The sequence below is a fragment of the Nicotiana tomentosiformis genome, chromosome 1 (genome assembly GCF_000390325.3).
Source record: "Nicotiana tomentosiformis chromosome 1, ASM39032v3, whole genome shotgun sequence".
Classification (NCBI taxonomy): Eukaryota; Viridiplantae; Streptophyta; class Magnoliopsida; order Solanales; family Solanaceae; genus Nicotiana; species Nicotiana tomentosiformis.
Genome location: NC_090812.1, coordinates 53198165 through 53221813, shown reverse-complemented (window position 1 = coordinate 53221813; position 23649 = coordinate 53198165). Strand labels below are relative to the sequence as shown.

The window sequence follows — 23649 nt, the reverse complement described above, 5'->3', positions numbered from 1 at the left end:
ACCAGTTTAGGTCCCGGAAGGATTCATAGCTACTCTAGGTAGGGCTGCTTATCGGGCGGATTGGGCGGTTAATTACTCTTAACGGTTTGGCTTAACGGTTATCGGCTTTTAAATGTATTAATCCGCTAGCCACCCGATAAGATATCGGGCGGATTGGTATCGGTTTAGCTCTTATCGGGCAGTTATCGGGCGGTTTATCAGCCTAATTAAATCTATATTGCGTGCATTAATTGTTTGTTGACCGCCTAGCATATAAATTCATAATAGGAAATTACACATTGAGTCCCGACAAACATGTCTGCTAACGCCTACATAAGAATGATGTAGTGTGTCATGTGTTGTAGAGTAAAAAAAGTAGAACACATTATAGGCTAGATTACATCCCAAAGCAGACTACATATGAGTCCAGACATACATGTATGTTAACGCCTACCATTAAATCCCAAAGCAGACTACATTACATGAGTCCAGACATACATATGTCTGTTAACGCCTAACATACAAATTCAGAATAGGAAATTCCAGTCTATATTCAAAGTGAGTCCAGGATACATATTTCAAAATGATTAATCCATAAGTGAGCAGAATACACAGAAATGTTTGGCCTGCAGCTAACGCCTAACAGAGCTTGAATTTATGCAGCTTCAAAGTTCAAACAACAACTTCAAATTTCTAACTTAAACTCTCAACCAGGCATTTCACGCTATATCATTAACCATACAAACAACACCGAGAAAAAGGCAGTTATGTATAGAAATAGGGATGGATTATAAGTAGTAAACAATTTACAGGAAAAGCAGATGCGCTATTTCCCCAGAACATAATTCAAGACAGTACTATCGTCAATATTGTGGGATAAAAGTTGTGACAACAACACTGTTGTTCTTCTATTAAACATAGACAGCAGGCATTAGTTTTAAAAAACAAAAGCTGAGATGAACCATAGACAGCAGCTTAAACAATCTTATAGTAGGGTGGGAGAATAAGCTAAGCAAATAGCTGGAAGAAGTGGAAGAGTTTTTGATATTTAATATATATATATGAATAACTCCAGGGCTTCAGGACGTTCTAGTTCGTTTGGTAAGTCTTATGGAGGGCGTGGCCCAGAATGGTACATTTTCAGTGGCACCAGCCATCTCACAGGATGGGGGAGGAGCAAAAACTCCTACTACTCCCACTCCGAAGTAGATGGCTCCCCAGAATCAGGCTCCGGCAGTCCCGCCAGTTGGGGTAGTTCAACCAGTTGTTGCGGCACAGGCTGGTGATAGGCCCGCCATGTCTTCTGAGGCCTTATTGAGACTGGATAAGTTTACTAAGCTCTTTCCAGTTCACTTCAATGGAACACCTTCTGAGAACCCACAGGATTATCTTGACCACTGCCATGACGTGCTGCGGAACATGGGTATAGTTGAGACCAATGGGGTCGATTTTGCTGTATTTTAGATGACGGGTTCCGCCAAGAGGTGGTGGAGAGATTATACATTGACCAGACCATTTGGATCGCCTGCATTGACCTGGGAGCAGTTTTCACGGCTATTTCTAGAGAAATTCCTCCCTATCACATTGAGAGAGGATTACCGCAGGCAATTTGAGCGTCTACAACAAGGTAGTATGACTGTTACTCCGTATGAATCCTGTTTTGTGGATTTAGCCCATCATGCTCTCCTTTTACTACCTACTGGGGGGGGGAGAGTGATGAGGTTTATTGAGGGACTTACTCACCCTATCAGGCTTCAGATGGCCAAGGAGGCCGGAAGTGAGATTTCCTTTCAGGCGGTTGCTAATGTCGCGAGGAGGATCGAGATGGTTCTTGCACAAGAGAGAGGGCAGAGGTCTGATAAGAGGCCTCGTCAGTTCGGTGGTTTCAGTGGTGCCTCGTCTGGAGGCAGGGGTAATTTTGGTAGAGGTCATCCTCCCATACCATTTCATTCAGCACTTCAGGCATCTCCCGTTGCTTCGGAGAGTCACGGTCCTATTATGCCTTACTTTGGGCAACCAACATTTAGTGCACATTCAGCTCCTATCAGTGCACCACCACTCCAGAGGCACTACGGCGGTTATCCGGCCCGTTCAGGGCAGCTTCATCTTCAGCAACCACGACATCAGGATGGGTGTTATGAGTGTGGGAACATTGGTCATATCAAGAGGTATTGCCCTAGGTTGTCGAGTAACAGATCTCGGCAGGATTCTCGTGCCATCACACCGGCACCGGTTACTTCACCGCCTGCTCAGCCAGCTAGAGGTAGGGGTCAGGCAACTAGAGGTGGAGGTCAGGCCATTAGAGGTAGAGGCCAGCCAGTTAGAGGCCGTCCCAGAGACGCAGTTCAAAGTGGTGGGGCCCAGCCCCGATTTTATGCTTTTCCAGCTAGGCTTGAGGCTGATTCATCCGATGCCGTGATCACATGTATTATTCCAGTTTGCGATAGAGATACTTCAGTTCTATTTGATCCATGATCTACTTATTCCTATGCGTGCTCCTATTTTGCTTCATATTTGGTTATGCCTCATGATTCTCTGAGTGCTTTTGTGTGTGTATCTACACCGGTGGGAGACTCTGTTGTAGTAGACCATGTCTATCATTCGTGTGTGGTTACTATTGGTAGTCTTGAGACTAGTGTAGATCTTCTACTTCTTGATATGGTAGATTTTGATGTCATCTTGGGTATGGATTGGTTGTTACCTTATCATGCTATATTGGATTGTCATGCCAAGACGGTGACCCTATCCATACTAGGGTTACCTCGGTTAGAGTGGAAAGGAACTCATGGTCATTCTACCAGCATGGTTATTTCTTATATGAAGGCTCGGAGTATGGTTGAGAAAGGGTGTCTAGCCTATCTGGCTTATATTCGTGATCCCAGTGCGAATGTTCCTTCTATGGACTCAGTACCAGTTGTTCGTGAATTTCCAGAAGTATTTCCTGCAGATTTGCCGGGGATGCCACCCGACATAGATATTGACTTCTGTATTGATTTAGCTCCGGGCACTCAACCCATTTCTATCCCACCATACTGTACGGCCCCGCCGGAGTTGAAAGAATTAAAGGAGCAGTTACAAGACTTGCTTGATCAGGGATTCATTAGACCCAGTGTCTCGCCCTTGGGTGCACTAGTATTATTTGTAAAGAAGAAAGATGGTTCAATGCGAATGTGTATAGATTATCGGCAGTTGAACAAGGCTACTATCAAGAACAAGTATCCACTGTCAAGAATTGATGAATTATTCGATCAGCTTCAAGGTGCCAAGGTGTTTTCAAAGATCGACTTGAGGTCTGGTTACCATCAGTTAAAGATTAGGGCATCTGATGTCCCTAAGATAGCTTTTCGGACTCGGTATGGGCATTACGAATTCCTAGTGATGTCATTTGGGTTGACAAATACCCCAGCAGCATTTATGAATTTGATGAATCGAGTGTTCAAGCCCTATTTGGATTCTTTTGTGGTTGTATTCATTGATGATATCTTGATTTTTTTCACGACCCAAAATCCCACCACAGGCGTTGTGATGGCACCTAGTCTCTAAGACTAGGTAAGCCGATTACAATTACATTTCAAGCCATTTTTTATTTAATAGGCAATCAAAACTAACAGCGGAAATAAATATGAATATAACAATCTCCCAAGACTGGTAGTACTGAGTCACGAACTCTAACTGAATACATAGAACAATCACGAGGACCGAATATACAAAACTGTTTGATTAAATATTAACAGTACAATGAAATGAAATGACTCCAAGGGACTGCGACGACCAAGCAGCTCTACCTTGAATCCTTACGATCCAACTCTAATTTTGTCCGAGTCTGATATCTCCAATACCTGGCTCTGCACAAAAATATGTAGAAGTGTAGTATGAGTATACCATGGTCGGTACCCAGTAAGTATTAAGGTACAGTGGAGTAGAGACGAGGTACACTCAAGACACTCACTAGTCTAATAACATGTGCAATATAGTATACAAAATAATAGGAAACAAATAACAATAAGAGTGACATAAATCAACCAATGATATGCCCGGCATGGCAACAAGAACACTATTAATATTTCTCAACAAATAATAAATACAAGTACACCCAAGTAAATCAAGTTCTTCAAATAAATATCTTTCACATATAATTCTTCCAAATAACTCTCTTTCAAATATAATTTCCTCAAATAAATATCTTTCAAATATAATTATTTCAAATACTACTTTTTGAATAAAAATCCTTCCAAATAAATATTTTGAATATAATTCTTTCAATTAAAAGTCACCATGTGACACCTCATTTCATACTCATAAAAGTACGGGTCTCGGCCCTTTTCATATTTTCACGGCACTTCGTGCCCATAATTAAATCATCATATCTCCCCGGCACCTCGTGCCCATTTTTCATATCACATCTGCACGGACAGTTCACGTGCCAATAATAAAATCATCATATTTCCCCCGGCACTTCGTGCCCACGATTCATAACTTAACTGCATGGGCAATTCACGTGTCAATATCATCATTATTTATTCACGACACCTCATGCCCATATTTCTTTTCATAATCTGCCTGGTAATAGCCATAGGCTTCCAATTTTAACATAAATCAGACTATTATCAATTTACCAACAACAAGACAAATTGCACAAGGTATAAAAATAAACACAAGGAAAATCACAACATCATATAAAATCACCAATGCAACCACTCTACATCATCACATATCATCCCTGACAATAGTCACCATTATCTCTCTTATAGCCACCCTTATCACTCCTATATTAGCCACCCTTATCCCTCCGCCCTGACAATATCAATAGCCACCCTTATCGCTCTTATTTTCACCCTTATCTTTCCTATAGTCACCCTTATCACTCCGCCCAGACAATATTCCAACAAACACAACAACAGTGAAATGCCACTCTTATACCCACACAATATCAACGGTGAAAAGCCACTCTTATATCCTCAAAATAATAACTCACACAACACAATAATTTACACGAAAAATTATCACGGCAACATAACAAAATCAATTCATATCACAATTTTTCCAATGGCCACAACCAAAATTCCAAGGATACAACCAAATCAATTAGTTTCATAACAAATAGCCGAATGCTCCACACAGTGTGTATAACACTCCAAAAACAATCAACAGAGATAGAAATTACTCAGCATAAAGCAAAGCCTTCATTAATCCAAATTCTCAATAGTTATATAAACACATATTCTTAAACTCATTTAATTATTTATTTGCAGATGGAAAATCCATAATGAAATTAAATTTCAAGAATTATCAAACACACAAATTCACGTAATTACATAAATAATCAAGTAGCAATTATATCAAATTGTCATATAACAAAAAATTCAACAACAAGGATTTAGGCATGGCAAATAGATGATTTAATAAATAACACAATTATCCAATTTACTACACAATATGCCCAAGACTTTAATTCAATGAATTTTGCACATATAAGCCCGAGTACGTACTCGTCACCTCGCGTACACGTCTTTTCACATTTCACAAATGTCACATAAGACTCGATGCTTAAGGGGTAATTCCCCCACTCGAGGTTAAGCAAGACACTTACCTTTTTGAATTATGCTTATATTCCAAGATCGCCTTCTTGCTTGAATTGACATCCAGACTACTCAAATCTATTCAAATCAGTTGTATAACTTCATTAAAATTCATCGGAAACAATTCCGGATAATAAAACGTCGACTTAAAAATTTATTCTAAAAAGTCAACAAAAGTCAACGCGGGACCCGCCTCTCGAAACCAGACATAATATTTACGAAATTCGATCACCCATTCCGATACGAGTTCAACCATACCAATTTTATCGAATTCCAATAAAAAATCGACCTCCGAATCTTAAATTTAAACCAAGAGAGTTTTCTAATTTTTTCAACTTAATTCACCCATTAAATAATGGATTCAAAGATATAATCATGGAAATTAATCAAAACTGGATAAGAATCACTTATCCCAAACACCCACGCAAGAATCTCTCCAAAAATCGCCTTCTACCGAGCTCCCAATTTGATTTTGTATTATGAACTCAAAACCCCCATTTTGGAACTTTTAATTCTGCCCAGAAGTGCCTTCATCGCGTTCGCGATATCCTCATCGCGTTCGCGATATCCTCATCGCGTTCGCGATGCCTTCCGACCTCTGCCCTTCGTGTTCGCGAGACACGAGTCGCGTTCGCGAAGGCTTAACGCCAGGAAGGCCCCCAACTCTCCTTCCTCTTTGCGTTCGCGTTTGCCTACTCGCGTTCGCGTAGGCTTTCCTCAGCTCCCTTCTTCGCGTTCACGTATTCTTTATTACGTTCGCGATGAGCAAATCCCAGCCATCTAAAATCCTTCTTCGCGAACGTGTGAGACCCTTCGCGTTCGCGAAGAACAATACCAGATATTAGTTCGAGCAGTTGCAAAATAAGGAAAAATGATCTGAAACCATCCCGGAACTCACCCGAGCCCCCCGGGACCTCAACCAAACATACCATCAAGTCCCAAAACATCATACGAACTTAGTCGAACCTTCGAACACCTCAAATAACTCTAAAACCACGAATCATACCCCAATTTAAGCCTAATGAACTTTGAAATTTCAATTTCTATATCTTATGCCGAAACACATCAAATCAATCCGTAATGACTTCAAATTTTGCACACAAGTCATAATTGACATAACGAAGCTATTCCAATTTCCATAATCGGATTCCGGCCCCGGTGTCAAAAAATCAACCCCCCGGTCAAACTTTCCAAAAATTAATCTTTCGCCATTTAAGCCTAATTTCACTACAGATCTCAAAATAATTTTTCGGACACGCTCTTAAGTCCATAATCACCATACAGAGTTATTTACATCATCAAAATTCTATTCTGGAGTCGTTTGCTCAAAAGTCAACTCTCCGGTTAACTCTTTCCATTTAAGCTTCTAAATAAGGATTGTTCTTTTAATTTAATTCTGAATCTTCAGTAAATCAAACTCGACCATACCCGCGGGTCATAATACATATTGCGAAGCTTCTCGAGACCTTAAGTCACTGAACGTGACATTAATTCTTAAAACGATAAGTCGGGTCGTTATAGATTTACTCCAGCAGTCGAGAAGAGCATGAGCAACATCTTCGGAGTGTGCTTCAGACTTTGAAGAATAATCAATTATATGCTAAATTTTCAAAATGTGAGTTGTGGTTAAACCCAGTTGCCTTTTTGGGGCATGTTGTATCGGCAGAAGGCATAAATGTGGATCCTAAGAGGATTAAGGCTGTTCAGAATTGGCCTAGACCCACTTTAGTTACAGAGATCCGGAGTTTCTTGGGTTTGGCAGGTTATTATCGTCAGTTCGTGGAAGGGTTTTCATCTATAGCAAGCCCATTGACCAGACTGACCCAAAAAGGTGTCACATTCAGATAGTCAGACGAGTGTGAGTTGAGCTTTCAGAAGCTCAAGACTGCTCTGACTACGGCGCCAATATTGGTATTACCCACATGTTCAGGATCTTATACGGTATATTGTGATGCATCTCATATTGGGCTTGGTGCAGTATTAATGCAAGATGGCAGGGTGATTGCATACGCGTCGCGACAATTGAAAGTTCTTGAGAAGAATTATCTTGTTCATGACTTAGAATTGGCAGCCATTATTCATGCGCTGAAGATTTGGAGGCATTACCTCTACGGTGTCTCGTGTGAGGTATTTACTCATCATCGTAGCCTTCAATATCTGTTCAAATAAAAAGATCTTAATTTGAGGCAGAAAAGATGGTTGCAGTTGTTGAAAGACTATGATATCACCATTTTGTATCACCCCGGAAAGGCTAATATGGTGGTCGATGCTTTGAGTAGAAAGGCTATGAGTATGAGCAGTCTTGCGTATATTCCGGTTGGTGAGAGGCCGTTAGCTGCAGATGTTCAGACTTTGGCTAATCAGTTCGTGAGGTTAGATGTTTCAGAACCCAGTCAGGTTCTAGCTTGCACAGTCACTCGGTCTTCTTTATATGAGCGCATCAGAGAGCGACAATATGATGATCCTCATTTACTTGTCCTTAAGGACACAGTGCGACACGGTGATGCCAAACAGGTTGTTGTGGGGAAAGATGGAGTTCTGCGAATGCAGGGTCGTATTTGTGTGCCTAATATGGATGGGTTTCGTGAATTAATTCTAGAAGAGGCCCACAATTCCAGATATTCTATTCATCCAGGTGCCGCCAAAATGTATCAAGATTTGCGGCAACATTATTGGTGGAGGAGAATGAAGAAGGATATAGTTGAATATGTAGCTCGGTGTCTAAATTGTCAGCAAGTCAAGTACGAGCATCAGAGACCTGGTGGTTTGCTTCAGAAGTTTGAAATTCCTAAGTGGAAGTGGGAGCGTATCACTATGGATTTTGTTATTAGGCTCCCACGGACTCAGAGAAAATTTGACGCAGTTTGGGTCATTGTGGATAGGTTGACCAAGTCAGCACATTTCATTCCAGTGGCAGTTACCTATTCTTCAGAGTGGTTAGCTAAAATTTAAATTCGTGAGATTGTCCGCCTTCATGGTGTGCCCGTGTCTATTATTTCAGATCGAGGTACGCAATTTACCTCACACTTCTGGAGGGCTGTACAACGTGAATTAGGAACGCGGGTTGAGTTGAGCACAACATTTCATCCACAGACAGATGGACAGTCAGAGCGCACCATTCAGATATTGGAAGATATGCTTCACGCGTGTGTTATAGACTTTGGAGGTTCTTGGGATCAGTTCTTGCTACTTGCAGAGTTTGCTTATAATAATAGCTACCAGTCGAGCATTCAGATGGCTCCATATGAGGTGTTATACGGAAGGTGATGTCGTTCGCTAGTTGGATGGTTTGAACAGGGAGAGGCTCGGTTGTTGGGTACCGATTTGGTGCAGGATGCCTTGGATAAGGTCAAAATTATTCAGGATCGACTTCGCATAGCTCAGTCTAGGCGAAAGAGTCATGCCGACCGTAAAGTTCGTGATATTGCATTCATGGTTGGAGAAAGAGTATTGCTCCAGGTTTCACCTATGAAAGGTGTAATGAGGTTCGGAAAGAAGGGCAAGTTGAGCCCTAGGTATATAGGACCTTTCGAAATTCTTGAAAGGGTGGGCGAAGTAGACTACAGGCTTGCATTACCACCTAGTTTAGCAGCGGTTCATCCGGTGTTCCATGTGTCTATGCTCCAGAAAAATCATGGTGATCCGTCCCATGTGTTAAATTTCAGCTCAGTCCAATTGGACAGGGATTTTGACTTTCGAAGAGGAGCCGGTAGCTATTCTAGCACGGCATGTCCGACAGTTGAGGTCTAAGAGTTATCCTTCAGTTCAAGTACAATGGAAAGGTCAGTCGGTAGAAGCATCTACCTGAGAGTCCGAGTCAGACATGAGGAGTAAATATCCATACCTTTTTACCAGCTCAATTACTTTTTCTAATTCCGTTCGAGGACGAACGTTGGTTCTAGAAGTGGAGAATGTAATGACCCAAAAGGTCATCTTTAAATTTAATAATTAATTTTGCATTCTAAGACCTCGAAAAGCACTATTCATCATTCCTCGACTTGTGTGCACAGTCCGTAAAATTTTTCGAAAAGTTTTTATATGAAAAAATGATTAAAATGTGAAATAGAGCCTTAAAACTCAACTGAGTTGACTTTGGTCAACATTTTGAGCAAACGGACTCGGATCAGTATTTTGACAGTTTTGGTAGGTCTGTATTGTGATTTGGGACTTGGGGGCGTATGACCAGAATTTAATTTGGAGGTCCCTAGCTTGAATTATTGCCAGTTGGCGAAAACTAGAAGCCTAAAGGCTTAAAGATTTTAAAGTTTGACCACAAATTGACTTTTATTGATATCAGGGTCGGATTCGAGTTCTGAAATTTTTTATAGGTCCGTTATGTCATTTATGACTTGTCTGTCAAATTTGGTGAGAAACAGAGTTGATTTGGCGTGATTCAGACGATCGGTTGTGAAAATAGAAGTTTTAAAGTTTTCTTAAAAATTTCGTTTGATTTGGTGTCCGATTCATAATTCTATGTGTTAAATTGGTGTTTTGATCGCGCGAACGAGTTCGTATGAGGTTTTGGACCTGTGTGCATGTTTGGTTTGGAGCCCTGAGGGCTCGGGTGAGTTTCGGATGGCCTACGGACCATTTGAACTTTGAAAAAAATCTGTTTTTTAGCTTCAGCTGTCATCTGGTGCATTGTGCTTCGCGATCGCGAAGCCATTCCCGCGATCGCGAAGAGGAAATTGTGAGCCGTGAGTTTTACCCTTCGCGTTCGCAGAGATTGGCACGCGATCGCAGAAGGTTAGCTCCCAGTGCACTGCAAACGCGAGGGCCAAGCTGCGTTCGCGTAGAAGGAATGAAGGCAGAAGCTGGGCACACCATTTGTGCTATGCGATCGCGTAAGGTTGAGAAAATGTTATCCGTAATCGCATGAGCATTTACGCGATCGCGTAGAGTTAATAATCTGGGAAGCCAAAATATGCTTCGCGGTCGCAAAGAGTTATCCGCGATCGCGAAGGGTAAAATGGACCTAGGCAAAAATTGTTCTACACGATCGCGAACGAATTCCCGCGATCGCGATGAGTAAAAATCTGGGCAACAGAACTTAAGTTTTGGAAATTGAATTTCGTCCCATTTTCTACCATTTTCGATTTTGAGCTCGGGTAAGACAATTTTCGGGCGCTTTTCACAGGAAAACATTGGAGTATGTGTTCCTTATTCTATATTGATTATATTTCATGATTCCATACTCATTTACATCATGAATCCGTGAATTTATAGAAGAAAAATCAGATTTTTATCAAATCTTCCAAAAATATAAAATGAAGATTCGAAAGCTAATCCGATGTCGGAATTCGATAATTTTTATAGAGTTGAACTCGTATCGGAACGGGTGTTCAGATTTCGTAAGTTTTTTTCAAGATTCGAGACGTGGATCCCATTAATATTTTTGAGATAAATTTCGGATTTTAATCCGAAAAATTAGTAAATTTATATGGAATTAATTTCTACGATTTGTATTGAATATATTAAATTATTTATGACTAGATTTGAGGATTTCAGACACTAATTCGCGAGGCAAGGGTGTATTGGAAACTTGAATTTAGTTGCGAAGCGAGGTAAGTGTCGTGGTTAACCTTGACTTGAGGGAATAAAATCCTTGAATTATTTGTTATGTGAATTTCATGTGTAACGATGTATAGGCAAGGTGACAGGTGCCTATACTTTGTCAAATTAATTATTTGCTTAATTATTTAAACATCTTAAATTATTTTAAGATACGAATTAATCGTTATAATAATTGTTTCACTCATATTCCTTGTCAAATATTAATTGTTGAATTCCTGCAATAATTTTTACATGCTTATTTGATTTATGTGTCTTAATTGCTACTTGACATTTAGCATATTAAATATTAAACTGTCTATTTTCTCCCTGATTTTCACAATTAATTGCTACTTGTCATTGTTTGTTTCATAATTAAATTATAATTATCGTATGTCTTGATGCTTAATCGTTTCTCATTGAACGTGGTATTTATTGGAGTATTTCTATTACATTTAAGAGTTGTAAAAATATATATGGGGGATCGGGTTGCACGCCGTAACAGATTTATTTAAAGTTTATATGGGGGATCGGGTTGCACGCCGCAACAGATTTATTTAAAGTTTATATTGGAAGAATGGGTTGCACGCCGCAATGGAAACAAGTTGAGGGATTGTGACTGCTGAATTGAGTTCAAGTATTGATATTATTTACCGGTCTTACTACTATTCCCGTTATTATTATTAATATTGTGTACAGGTTAATGCAAGCGACCTGCCTTAGCCTCGTCACTACTTCGTCGAGGTTAGGCTCGGCACTTATCAGTACATGAGGTCGGTTGTACTGATACTATACTCTGCACTTCTTGTGCAGATTTTGGAGTTAGTCCCAGCGGCGTACCATAGACTTGCTCGGATTTCAGCTACCAGAGGAGACTTGAGGTATAACTGCATGGCGTCTGCAGTTCTGAAGTCCCCTTCTATATTATCTCAGCTCTGTATTCTTTTTCAAACAACTTGAATTTTATTCATACCTTTATTTGTATTATTCTAGAAGCTCGTGCACTTGTGACTCCAGTTCTGGGATGATATTTAGATATCACGATTATTATGGATTATTCACTTTATTTCAGATTTTATTTTCGCATTTGTTTTCTTGTTATTAATTATTTTAAAATTTTGTTAAAATGGCTAATTATATTCTAACGTTGGTTTGCCTAGCAAGTAAAATGTTAGGCGTCATCACGGTCCCAAAGGTGTGAATTTCGGGTCGTGACACCTTCTTAAATAGGGTATTGAGAGTATTTAGAAGTTCATCAAATATATGAAAAATATACGAGTATTCGCTGCTTGTTTCATGATTTGTTTTTTATTTTGGTCGGGGATCCCTCTTTTTCTTTTTTTCTTTTTTGTTTTCCTATTTGGTTCCTCGTTCAAGTAATTTTACATATTATTATGTATGATACTCTTGCATCCCTCAAACAAATTTATAAGGATATTATTAGCTTTACCTTAACAAAGACAAAAATATGAGGAAGAGGTAATGCTTATATATTGTTTTATTTATGGCGGCAAACTGGGGATTAAATAATATGAATAGTTAAAGGGGTGGATGATAATGGTGTTGGATACTGCCACTTTACGTATACTAGTCCCCAAGTTACACAAGCCAAAAGAGGCGCATTAAACAGACGAGACATGTTATTACTATGACAAATGCATCACTAGAACGCCCCATTTCTGCAAAAACACATACACAATTACCTCATTCACAAGTGAGCTTGCATTTACCAAATGGGAAAGAAAACAAAATTAAAGATTAATATGCACATCATTGTGACAACTGCTGCCCCCCACCCCCAACCCAACCAAAAATATAGAACCTCATCTATATATATTTACCTCATTTACAAATGAGCTTGCATTTACCAAATGGGAGAGAAACCAAAATAAAAGACAAACCAATTTACAGGACGCAAAGGTATTGGATCGTGCTGCATGGCTAACCAAACAAAAGCTTGCGTCTAGCAGACTTGGAGTAGTTTCGGATGGGTTCTTTATCTCTCTCTCCAGAAGTATCCGCACTAATCTTTGAACTTCCAGTTTCATTCCCAGGCGTCACCTGGACTTTGGATGATCGGTAGAAGTTGGTGATGCTGGGTTGAACGCCTCTCGGTGATTCTGAATTTTCAGGCTTCACTGATCTTTTTCTACTTGATTTTGTTTCTTTTAGCTCCTGGGATATCATAAATGACCATTTGGTAAATAAAACAAACACCATTGCAGAACGGAATAGGGCGGGGGATCAAAGTAGGGTAGAGAAAAAAGTACATTATTCTTCACCTTATCTCTCAAGAACTGGGAAACCTTTTCTGGAAAAGCACTCTGTACAAGCTCCATATCTTCTTCAGTTGATAAAAAGCTGCATCCGTCCTTGATATGAATCTGCAGAACCTCAGGCTCATCGAGCAAATCTTTCGACTCATCATCAGCTATCCTCAGCTCCTGCTCCGTATCAGGGTTTTCAGAGGGGATGCAGATTTCATTGCTCATTTCACGTGTCGTTTTCTTCCAATTGATTACGTAAAGTTGATGTCCAAATCTTGTCTTTACCCGCTGAATGGAATCAAATTCATACTGTCCGCATAACAATTGATCTTTTGAATTTGAGGCCACGTCTCTTAGAAATATGGTGGATAAGATAGGAAGCATTCTTTGTCGCGTATAAGATGGCTCCCAGTGCTGATAATAAGCCAGATAATCAACTAGCATATCTGTCTTTGGACTTGACCATGTTAAATGATAATCACCATCTGCTACAAAATTGCCATGGCGGTGATTCGGTGAACAAAGTATAGTAAAATATAGGAAAAAGAAAAGAACTTGTCTTGAATTGATTGCGGTATGCAAGAGGGGCTCCTTATATTAGGAGTTTAGACTATTAAAATAAGGTAAATTTAGACTAAACATGAAATTTTAAACCAAGGAAAGTTTCCAAATTAGTGGATTTCTATTTCAATTTTCAGATAAAGAGTCAATACCCAAACTCTGATATAATGATTAAAAAGAAGAAAAGAAGATTTTTCCGGGACATTGACCTAAAATATAATGTCAGAAGAAACTCAACAACCAGAGTTGATACTATGGAATAAAGAAGAGAATAAGACTTTCCCGAATCAGTGACAAAAATTTAGTATTCAAAGAAGGGAGACAATAGCCAACCTCCAATATCATGAGAACAAAGAGGAGAGAAAAGATTTCAGAGACTGTTTTCCGTTAAATTGTATACTAGTTTTTATTCACATAAAAATTGTACTAGTTTTTTCCGGTCTCTTTCTCTAATAAATATAAACGTATCGTTTTATCATTGCCAGTTTACTCACCAGACTGCTGGTGTTTGTTCAAGTACATTTCTGTAATCTCATTGTTTGGGAAATTCTGCTCCGAGGTGATCATTCTGCAAACTTTAATCTGCCAATTCTCATTTCTTTTCTGTTCTTTTTCTTTATTATCCTGTCATATAAGCCCAGAAGGAAATGCCCGAATAAGAAGTCTGACAGGACGATATATCATTTCAATAAAAGATCAATGAAGCCGTGTGTTTCAGATATACCAAATCACACGAGGAACAATTACACTTGAAGCCCGACGGTTTCTGAATGCAACCCTCGTCGGCATTGGAACTGCAATACTGACAAGCAAACTTGAGGTGAGCTTTCTTGCTGCCAGGATGCCCACAGAATGAACAGTGTCGCACTTTGGTCTTCTGAGGGCTCTCATCTGAACTGGGTATAAAATTACAGTCTAAGTTGACATCACGCTGAAGCACCTGTACATCCCCTCCACCTATTTCCTGCAACCTGCATAACGGACAATTAATTGTAAAGGGCACTCAAACCACTAACATGAATATAAAACATCTTTGTTGATTCTCCATGCCTATAATCCACCTGCTCACTCAGTTCAAATGAAATACAAACCTATACAAGATCTCATCTTCACTGAAAGATTTGACAAAACGAAGTGCTGTTTCAAGCCCAATCCCAGGGACACCAATCAAGTTGTGGTCATTTCCCACCAAAAGTGAAATTGCTATCAAGTGATTTCTCCGCAGCCCAAGACCAGACTCAATATCCGACATGTGATAGCACTCAAATGGTTCCTGCACCAAAAATTAGATGCATCTTCATGAAAGAGTGAATTTAGATCAATATACACCATGTGATAGCAGTCAAATGGTCCCTTCACCAATTTGCGGGCATTTTGGCATGATACTGTATCGACTTATTTCACTAGATCAACACTCTGAAGGTCTAAAGTACTAACTAAATATCAATAAGAAACTACAAGAACTACAAAAGAGTACCATTAGAATATATTTCTCTCTTTTATAAAGTGCTATTTATAACTACTATAAATTGTTATCACATGAAACATATATTATGAATATTGGCCCAGAAACCAGAAAAAAACCTCAATCATAACGTCATTCTTTAAAAATTGATGTTATAAAAATAAAGCGCAAAGAAACAAACATGCATGCAGTAGAAATATGCATCCAAAACATCCTATAGACAGAAAATAAAAATGAAAGAGAAATAAATTTACGAACACAATAAAGAAGAGTTTACATCTTTCATATCATCACATATCCATACAACATTTACATACAAAATGAGAAAAAAAGAGTTTACACTTGCATATGTTTTTTTAATAAGTAAACTTGCATGTCTTGTACCACATTAAAAAAAAAAACTGTGAACATAGAATAGCATCTTTAACCATGATGTCATGAGAAAGGAGATTCAAAACATACTTACTTTGGAGTTGGGTTGGATATTTTTGATAACACATTTGGCTCCAAAAAGAAATGCATCGCTATCAGCAGTAATACAAGCAGCAACTTGTCCTTCTTGATTCAACTGTGCACAGAGTGCTTCAGCTTCTCCTTTTGCCTTTAGGACTGACACCCCAAGTAGTTCAAGAAGCTCCTAATGGAACAGAGCAATTTATACTTTAACTAACTACTGAAACATGTTAAATTAGCAGCTATGCGAGAGTGGAAGGTAGAGCTCACTCAAACCACCTAAAGAATAAGAACTTCCGTGTGTGTTTAAAAGTAAAGAAGAATCGATAAAGTCAATGATAAGAGACTGTGCTGCCTGTAAAAGAGATTAGGGCTAAACATCCCCACATTTGCCATGGATCAAGCTAAACCAAATTCAATCTTTCAATTTTTCTCCTCTAATACAAGTTATATGCATGATCTGCCTGAATTGACCTTACAGCAATCTTAAATGTGGAGCTGCATTACGTCACACCCTCTCGTATTTCCATCAACATTTATGTAAAATTACTCCTTCCATCTAAAAGAGTGAACGATAAGCCTTTGCATTTTGTAGAAAACAGTCAAAAGCAGCATGGAAGACACTAAAATTTGCAATATTTCACCCTATGTTTGGCCAGTGAAAACTTGAGATATTAAGGCACTGTACAATACTATAAAGGAATGTGATGGCTTATATTACTTGTTGCTTAGTAATAAAGTATGTGAATAGCTCCTACTACCCAATTTCTCGGCTTTATGTTATCCAAAAAAAATTCAAAGCCCACTCTTTGCTATAATAACAAAGACTTGTTGGTGACAACTACTTTTTACAGATTAAAGAGCCCTAGACAAGTATAATAATGAATAACAGTGACAATATCAGTTCAAAGTAAAAAAAAAATTACTAGTACGAACTCACCACACATTCTTGTTCGCATTTCTGAAATGCCTTGTTCCTCTCAATTGAAATGCCCTCCTCAGCCAAAGGCAAACTCGATAGATCAATTCCTGATGCCCGAAAAAAACGTGCAATCCTTGCCTGGGACTTAAGCGGTGACGCAATACCATCCACGACGAAAACAGGAAATGCCCCAAACTACCAAAAAAAATCATCACAAACAACATTTCCTCAATACTAAAGTTGGCAGAGAAGCACCCATTTGCTCCAATTAAGAAACCATTACAGAAAAAGAAAGCCTTTACAATGAATGTTCTTTCTTATGTTCATAAGGTCTTTACATTAACTCCACCTATTTAAATTGATTGAATAATTCACATTGTGTTAACAATGATGATCAAAGATACCAAGCATATATTTTTTATCTAAGCTAAATAATACACACACACACACATACACAGAAACCCAGAAAAAATTGCTCTTTTTTTTTTTTTGGAGAAATAGAACACAAACCCAGAAAACTTTGTTCCCTCAAAAACAAGAAAAAAGAGTTCAACTTGGTAGTTGGGTGCATGTAAGTATAGTGTGTACCTTAGAGAAGAGATTGATGGTACGGAAAAAAGTGAGTCTGATATGAGGATTACGAATGTGGGCTTTGACTGCAGTTTCTTGCTGAACAATCCAATATGACAAGTCCACTGCTACACGTTTGTTTCTCAAGAAATCAAACCCTTCTGCTCGACGATACGGTTTCAGCAATTCCCAGAAGTTTCCACCCACCCCCATTTAATACTCTCATGAAATTATTATCTTTCAGAGATTGGAAAAAGATATCTTCTAAAATTGCAACTTGAGACAGAGGAAGAAGAAGAAGGGGAATATTAGCCGTTGTAGAATCGCTTGGGCTCTTTTCTCGTAATAAGCCCAACGATAAACAATTTCTTAGAAATGGCACCAGGTAGCCACTTTTAGCATCCCTATTTAAAAATATATTTAATTTTTAAAAGATATTTAAAGTTTAATCGATTTTGACTTCGGATCTGATTGTTTGAATCGCCATAGTCTAATCTCATATCCACGAGTAAACGTTTAGACCCTTTGATTCTGCGGCCGCTAACTTTAAAATCTTTATGAACTTCGACTAGTTTCGTATAGAGGTCCTAAAAATGGCTATTTGTGCACTTCACCCTAGGTTGGCCCATGATTTGATAGTAGATGGATAATATATTTACACAAATAGCCAATCGGATTTATTTTTTATTTTTTGTAGTCAATATACATAAATTATATATTAGTTATATATATATATATATATATATATATATATATATATATATATTATATATATTCGTCGGTTATTTTTAATTTAAGCAGTTGAATGAGCGACTACATAAGCTAAATCTTATGTGGAAAGACGCAATCAAAGAAATGAAGTTTTTGCTCCTAACAGATTTAAGCAATGTAGCTTATGAAAGAAATTAAGATTTTATTTAAAATTTTTTTAATGAAAACAAAAAGGGAAATATGGGAGTGGACAAGAAAAATCTTTAATTAAGGTTTACTCCTTTCGTCCAGAAAAGATGGTATTTTACTATTTGCAGAATAAAAATACTTTTAAAATTTTAAATATTAAAGCATTTGGTATCAAAATTAGGAAAAATAAAAAAAAAGACTAGACTGTTGACCGTATACTCAAAAACTTGCCAATCTTTTTTGGAACGAACAGAGTACTAAAACCATTCTGCTTGTTGGAGTAAATCAAACGTAGTCTTATCCATGTAATTGTTGAGTATTTTTGAATTCTATTTACATTCAAACTACATGATATATGTAGGGATTAGGATAAGCTACAATGTTATCTCATGTAGAGTTTATGTCCATCTACACAACTGTTGTATTCTGTATATATTGGAGGAGATTCCTTCATGAAATACATATGTACTGAAATTTACTAGCAATCCTTGAATCTTTACGACGCTGAATAATTTTCATACCCCAAGTTTGTTTTAAAAATCAAACTCATCCTTCAACTTTAAATAATAGTCATTCTGATCCTTCTATCCTATGCAATATCTATTTTATTCTTGACATTTTAATTCCACATATATGTAATAATTTTTTATATTATATATGATATTGAATTTTTTATGTATGTATTTTATTTATGATTTAAATAATATTCTATCCTATTATATAATTAAATTTAAGTTCATTGACATTATAAATAAAAGGGAATCATACAAAAATGTCTCAAATAAGTCCCAACTGATATTCGGCCAATAATGCATATATTTACCTATTGTTGCCTCATATTCTAGTATTTTTAATCGTCTTTTGAGTGTTAATTATATTACTCTATGCTTAATATTATATTTTAATTGTATAGAAATAAAGCGGTGTAAAAATGAAGAAATTTGAAGCAAAATTAAATAAAATACGGAACAAAAAGAAAGAAAAATAGAAGAATAAAATAAGGTGACAAAGGGGGACACTCTTCGGTGTTTGTCCCCCCGAATGTAAGACAAAGGAAAATGAAACACAATTCAAAGAAAACCAAGGATTTAAGCGTGAAAAACTTATTGGACGCTCGAAGCGGGGAAGTCTCCTAATTCGCTCGGGACAAGGTTATTTCGGCCCTACACACCCTCAACTAGGGCTGTTCATTTGGATTGGATATCCGAAATTCGAACCGATCCGCTCAATTTCGGATTTCGAATTTCAGATATTTGGATCGGATTTCGGAAAGTGTTTATTAAAATTTCGGATATTCGGATCGGATTCGGATTGTAACCCGATCCGATCCTAAATCTGAAATTATTAAGGCATGTATAAATATTAAACTTTAATTTCGGATAGTCAATACTTTCTTTACATCTTCCACCGAGTTATTACCTTTACAATTATTGGATTTAGCTATATTGGTACCATAGTACTCTCATAAATTGCATAAACATGAATTTTTCTTACTATATTACCTCTTTTACAAAGAAAATATACATATGAGTTTGTAACTTTGAGGCATAATAATCCGATCTGAAATCCGAAATCCGATCCGATCCAAACTTTAAAATTTGATCCGATCCGATATTAATTCGGATCAGATTCGGATTGCATTGTGTAGAATTCGAAATCCGAATCCGAAATGTGCTAAATACGGTCTGATCCGATCCATGCACAACCCTACCATCAACTCATATAAAAGGGGTCCTAAACCTATTTTGGAGGGGGCGAACGTTTTTTAGAGTAACGTTTGACCAAGGGAGAGCACATAGCCGCCGTGGAGGCCGAGTTTCATCTTTTCTTCCACCAAACTTTGTCATTTTTATGTTTCTTTGTATGATTTATTATTTGGCTACCGTGTTTATGTAGAGCTAAACTTCACGTTCTAGGGTTGTGGTTCTTTCATAACTGTTGTTATTCGGATATTGATTTTGATTTCTTATTTATCATATTAGTTTATTTATTCAATCTTGCGCTCAATTATTTTATTTTTTGATCGCCAATTGAATACTATCTACGAATCTAGAATTGAACTCGAAAGTAAAAATTCTAGATTGCACATAGGATTGAGTAGAGCAAGTTCTTGAACCTGGGCATCGGGTAACGGATTCGCAATTAGGATAAACATATACCTAATTATCTTGCTTGGTTGATATACATGAATTTTAAATGCGTTCTTGTTAGTTCTAATTCCATAGACATATAGGCGTTAAGTTAGCTTGAATAGGCGAGTAAGAACTCGACAGATTCTTATGAGCGATATTAACCCTGTCAACCAATAAGCTAGATAAATTAGTTAGTCAATTTAATTGAAGAATACAATAGGAATGTTAGATAGTGTAACGACCCGGCCGGTCGTTTTGAGAGTAATAGCCCGGTCGGTCGTTTTGAGAGTAATAGCCCAAATCCCCTATTTACTGTTTTCCCTGTATCATCTTATGCTTATGTGACTTACCGAGAGGATTTATTTTTGGTTTTAGAGTGAAATAGGATACTTAGTCTCTAAAATGAAAGCTTAAGTTTTAGGATTTTGACTGTAGTTGAAACTGTGTGAAGTCGACTCCGTAATAGAGTTTCGTCAGTTCTGTTAGCTCCGTTGGGTGATTTTGGACTTAGGAGCGTGTCCGGATTGTGATTTGGATGTCTGTACCTGAATTAGGCTTGAAATGGCGAAAGTTGAATTTATGAGAAGTTTGACCGGGAGCAGACTTTTTGATATCGGGGTCGGATTCTGATTCCGAAAGTTGGAGTAGGTCTGTAATGTCGACTATGACTTGTGTGCAAAATTTGAGGTCAATCGGACGTGATTTGATAGGTTTCGGCATCGGTTGTAGAAGTTTTAAATTTCAAGTTCATTAAGTTTGAATTGGAGTGTGATTCGTGTTTTTGTTATTGTTTGATGTGATTTGAGGGCTCGACTAAGTTCGTATGATATTTTAGGACTTGTTGGTATGTTTGGTTGAGGTCCCGGGGGCCTCGGGTTGATTTCGGGTGGTTAACGGATCATTTGAAATTGTGTTGGAATGGCTGAAGCTTGCTGCACCTGGTGTAATCGCACCTGCGCACCTTGGGCCGCAGGTGCAGCACCGCAGAAGCGGCCATCGAGCCGTAGAAGCGATTATGGGCCTGCCAAGCTGGGACCGCAGAAGCGGTCAGAGTCTCACAGAAGCGGACTCGTAGGAGCGGTGAAAGGAACGCAGAAGCGGGCCTTGATCGCAGAAGCGATTTTTGAGGACTTACGTTAAGTCCGCACCTGCGATGGTTTTTCCGTAGATGCGGTGGATTCCTCGCAGAAAGCAAGATCACTAGGCAGAAAAGGGGAAGTTACGAGGGTTTGATCTCATTTTCACTTTGGGACTTTGAGAGCTCGGATTTAGGCGATAATTTGTGGGATTTTCAGAGGAAGCTATTGGGTAATGATTCTTAACTTATTTATGGTTATATTCCACTAATCTATCATTAATTTAATCTTTTAATTACGGATTTGGGTTGAGAAGATTGGGAAAAAAGTTGGAAAGTTCTTCAACCAAATCTTTGGATTTTAGTTGAGGTTTTGGTATCGGATTTGAGTAATTTTGGTATGGGTGGACTCGTGGTTGAATGGGTGTTTATATTTTATGACTTTTACCCGATTCCGAGACGTGGGCCCGAGTCGACTTTTTGGGGCGATTTTCGAAATTCTTGTTAGTCTTGATTTCATTAATTAAATTAGTTTATTATAGTTGTATTTATAGTATGTGATTATTTTTGGCTAGATTTGGGCCATTCGAAGTCGGAAAGTCGAGGAAAATGCGTTATTGTTGATTGATTGAGTTTAGCTCGGGGTAAATCCCCTAAACTTATATCTTCTATTCTCTCACAAATGGTGAGGACACGTACAATCGGATTAGATAACCAGGCACCCGCGCCCCTTGCTAGAGCCGTGAGAGGCCGGGGTAGAGGCCGGGGATGTCCACGTGGTGCAGTCATAGCACCCGCACGAGATGCTACAGAGGAGCCACCAGCATCCTCAGTGGGAGTGCAGGCTCCTGAGACGCCTGTTACTGCACCAGCTCTTTAAGAGACCCTGGCACAGCTCCTGAGCATGTTCAGTAGTCTAGCTCAGGTAGGGTTGATCCCACTTGCTCCTGCCACATCTCAGGCCGGGTGGAGGAGCATAGACTCCCGCCGCTTGTACCCCAGAGCAGCGGGTTCAGGTCGACCAGGCTCCAGAGATCATACCGATACAGCCGGTAGCTCCAGTTCAGCCCGAGGTTAGGGTAGCAGTTTTTGAGGCGGAGCAGCTCAGGCTTGAGAGGTACAAAAAGTACCACCCCTCCTACTTTCAGTGGCTTGGTGTCAGAGGATGCCCAGGGTTTTCTTGAGGAGTGTCACCGTATCCTCCATACCATGGGTGTAGTAGAGTCGAGTGGGGTTTCTTTCACTACGTTCCATCTTAGAGGAACATCCTATCAGTGGTGGCGTGCTTATGAGTTGGGTAGTCCGGCTGAGGCAACTTCACTTACATGGACTCAATTCTCGGATATATTCTTGAGGGAGTATGTTCCCTAGAGTCTCAAAGATGCATGGCACGCAGAGTTTGAGCAGTTGCGCCAGGGCGCTATGACTGTGTCAGAGTATGCAGTTCACTTCAGTGATTTGGCTAGGCATGAACCATCCTTGGTTGCTACAGTTCGAGAGAGGGTCTGTCGGTTTATCGAGGGGCTCAACCCCAGTATCAGTATTAGCATGGTCGGGGAGTTGGAGATGGATATTGCGTACCAATATGTTGTGGGGATTGCTAGGAGATTGAAGGGTATGCTTGCTCGGGAGAGAGAGGAGAGGAAGGCCAAGAGGTCTCGCGAGTCTGGCACTTATAGTGGTGCTCGTGCCCAAGCTGTTGTTCGTCATGGTAGGGGTTGTGTGAGTCGCCCTGTTCATTCAGCACTTCCAACCGCCAGTGGTATTCCGGCTGCTCCTAGGCCCATGAGCCTTATTATGCACCACTAGTGTCTAGTGTACCTCCTGCACTGGGTGCTTTCAGTGGTCGGTCCAACTGACCTGGCCCGAGCCAGTCGCAGCAGCCACACCCTCCGAGAGCTTTTTTTGAGTATGGCGACACTCGCCATATGGTGACGAATTGCCCGGACTTAGGAGGGGTGCACTTCCACATACTTCTCAAGCACCGCGTGCTCCACCGGGTCCCCAAACTATGATTACAGCATCAACTACCACTCCACCTGCTCAGCCAGCTCGAGGTGGAGGTTAGGCAGGTAGAGGTCGCCCTAAAGGGGGAGGTCAGGCTAGATATTATGCCCTTCCTGCTCGTACAAATGCAATTGTATCCGACTCTGTCATTACAGGTATTGTTCTGGTATGTCATAGAGATATGTCAGT

At 39.2% G+C, this 23649-nt stretch overlaps 1 protein-coding gene across 2 annotated transcripts; it reads right to left on the bottom strand.

Annotated features, from left to right (window-relative positions):
* Positions 1-12812: 12812 nt before the first annotated feature.
* Positions 12813-17742, bottom strand: LOC104107346 (flap endonuclease GEN-like 1). 2 transcript variants are annotated; one of them, XM_070182830.1, is made up of 8 exons: positions 17365-17742; positions 16795-16971; positions 15868-16038; positions 15028-15209; positions 14661-14907; positions 14431-14560; positions 13391-13863; positions 12813-13283 (listed from the first exon to the last, which is right to left on the bottom strand). In XM_070182830.1, exons 1-8 carry the CDS (start codon positions 17557-17559, stop codon positions 13050-13052), a joined length of 1809 nt encoding a protein of 602 aa, XP_070038931.1. In that variant the 5' UTR covers positions 17560-17742; the 3' UTR covers positions 12813-13049. The 2 variants fall into 2 exon arrangements, with proteins under 2 accessions (XP_070038931.1, XP_009614412.1); XM_009616117.4 differs by having other exon boundaries at positions 13391-13860; positions 17365-17738.
* Between the last annotated feature and the right edge of the window lie 5907 nt (positions 17743-23649).

Bases quoted from the DNA above. Each gene is read 5' to 3' on its own strand.
- LOC104107346 (XM_070182830.1), bottom strand. From the start codon at position 17,559: ATGGGGGTGGGTGGAAACTTCTGGGAATTGCTGAAACCGTATCGTCGA. The intron at 15,210-15,867 runs GTAAGTATGTTT...TTTTTGGTGCAG, and splicing joins ATATCCAACCCAACTCCAAA to GAACCATTTGAGTGCTATCA. The intron at 14,908-15,027 runs GTTTGTATTTCA...TCCGTTATGCAG, and splicing joins GAAGATGAGATCTTGTATAG to GTTGCAGGAAATAGGTGGAG.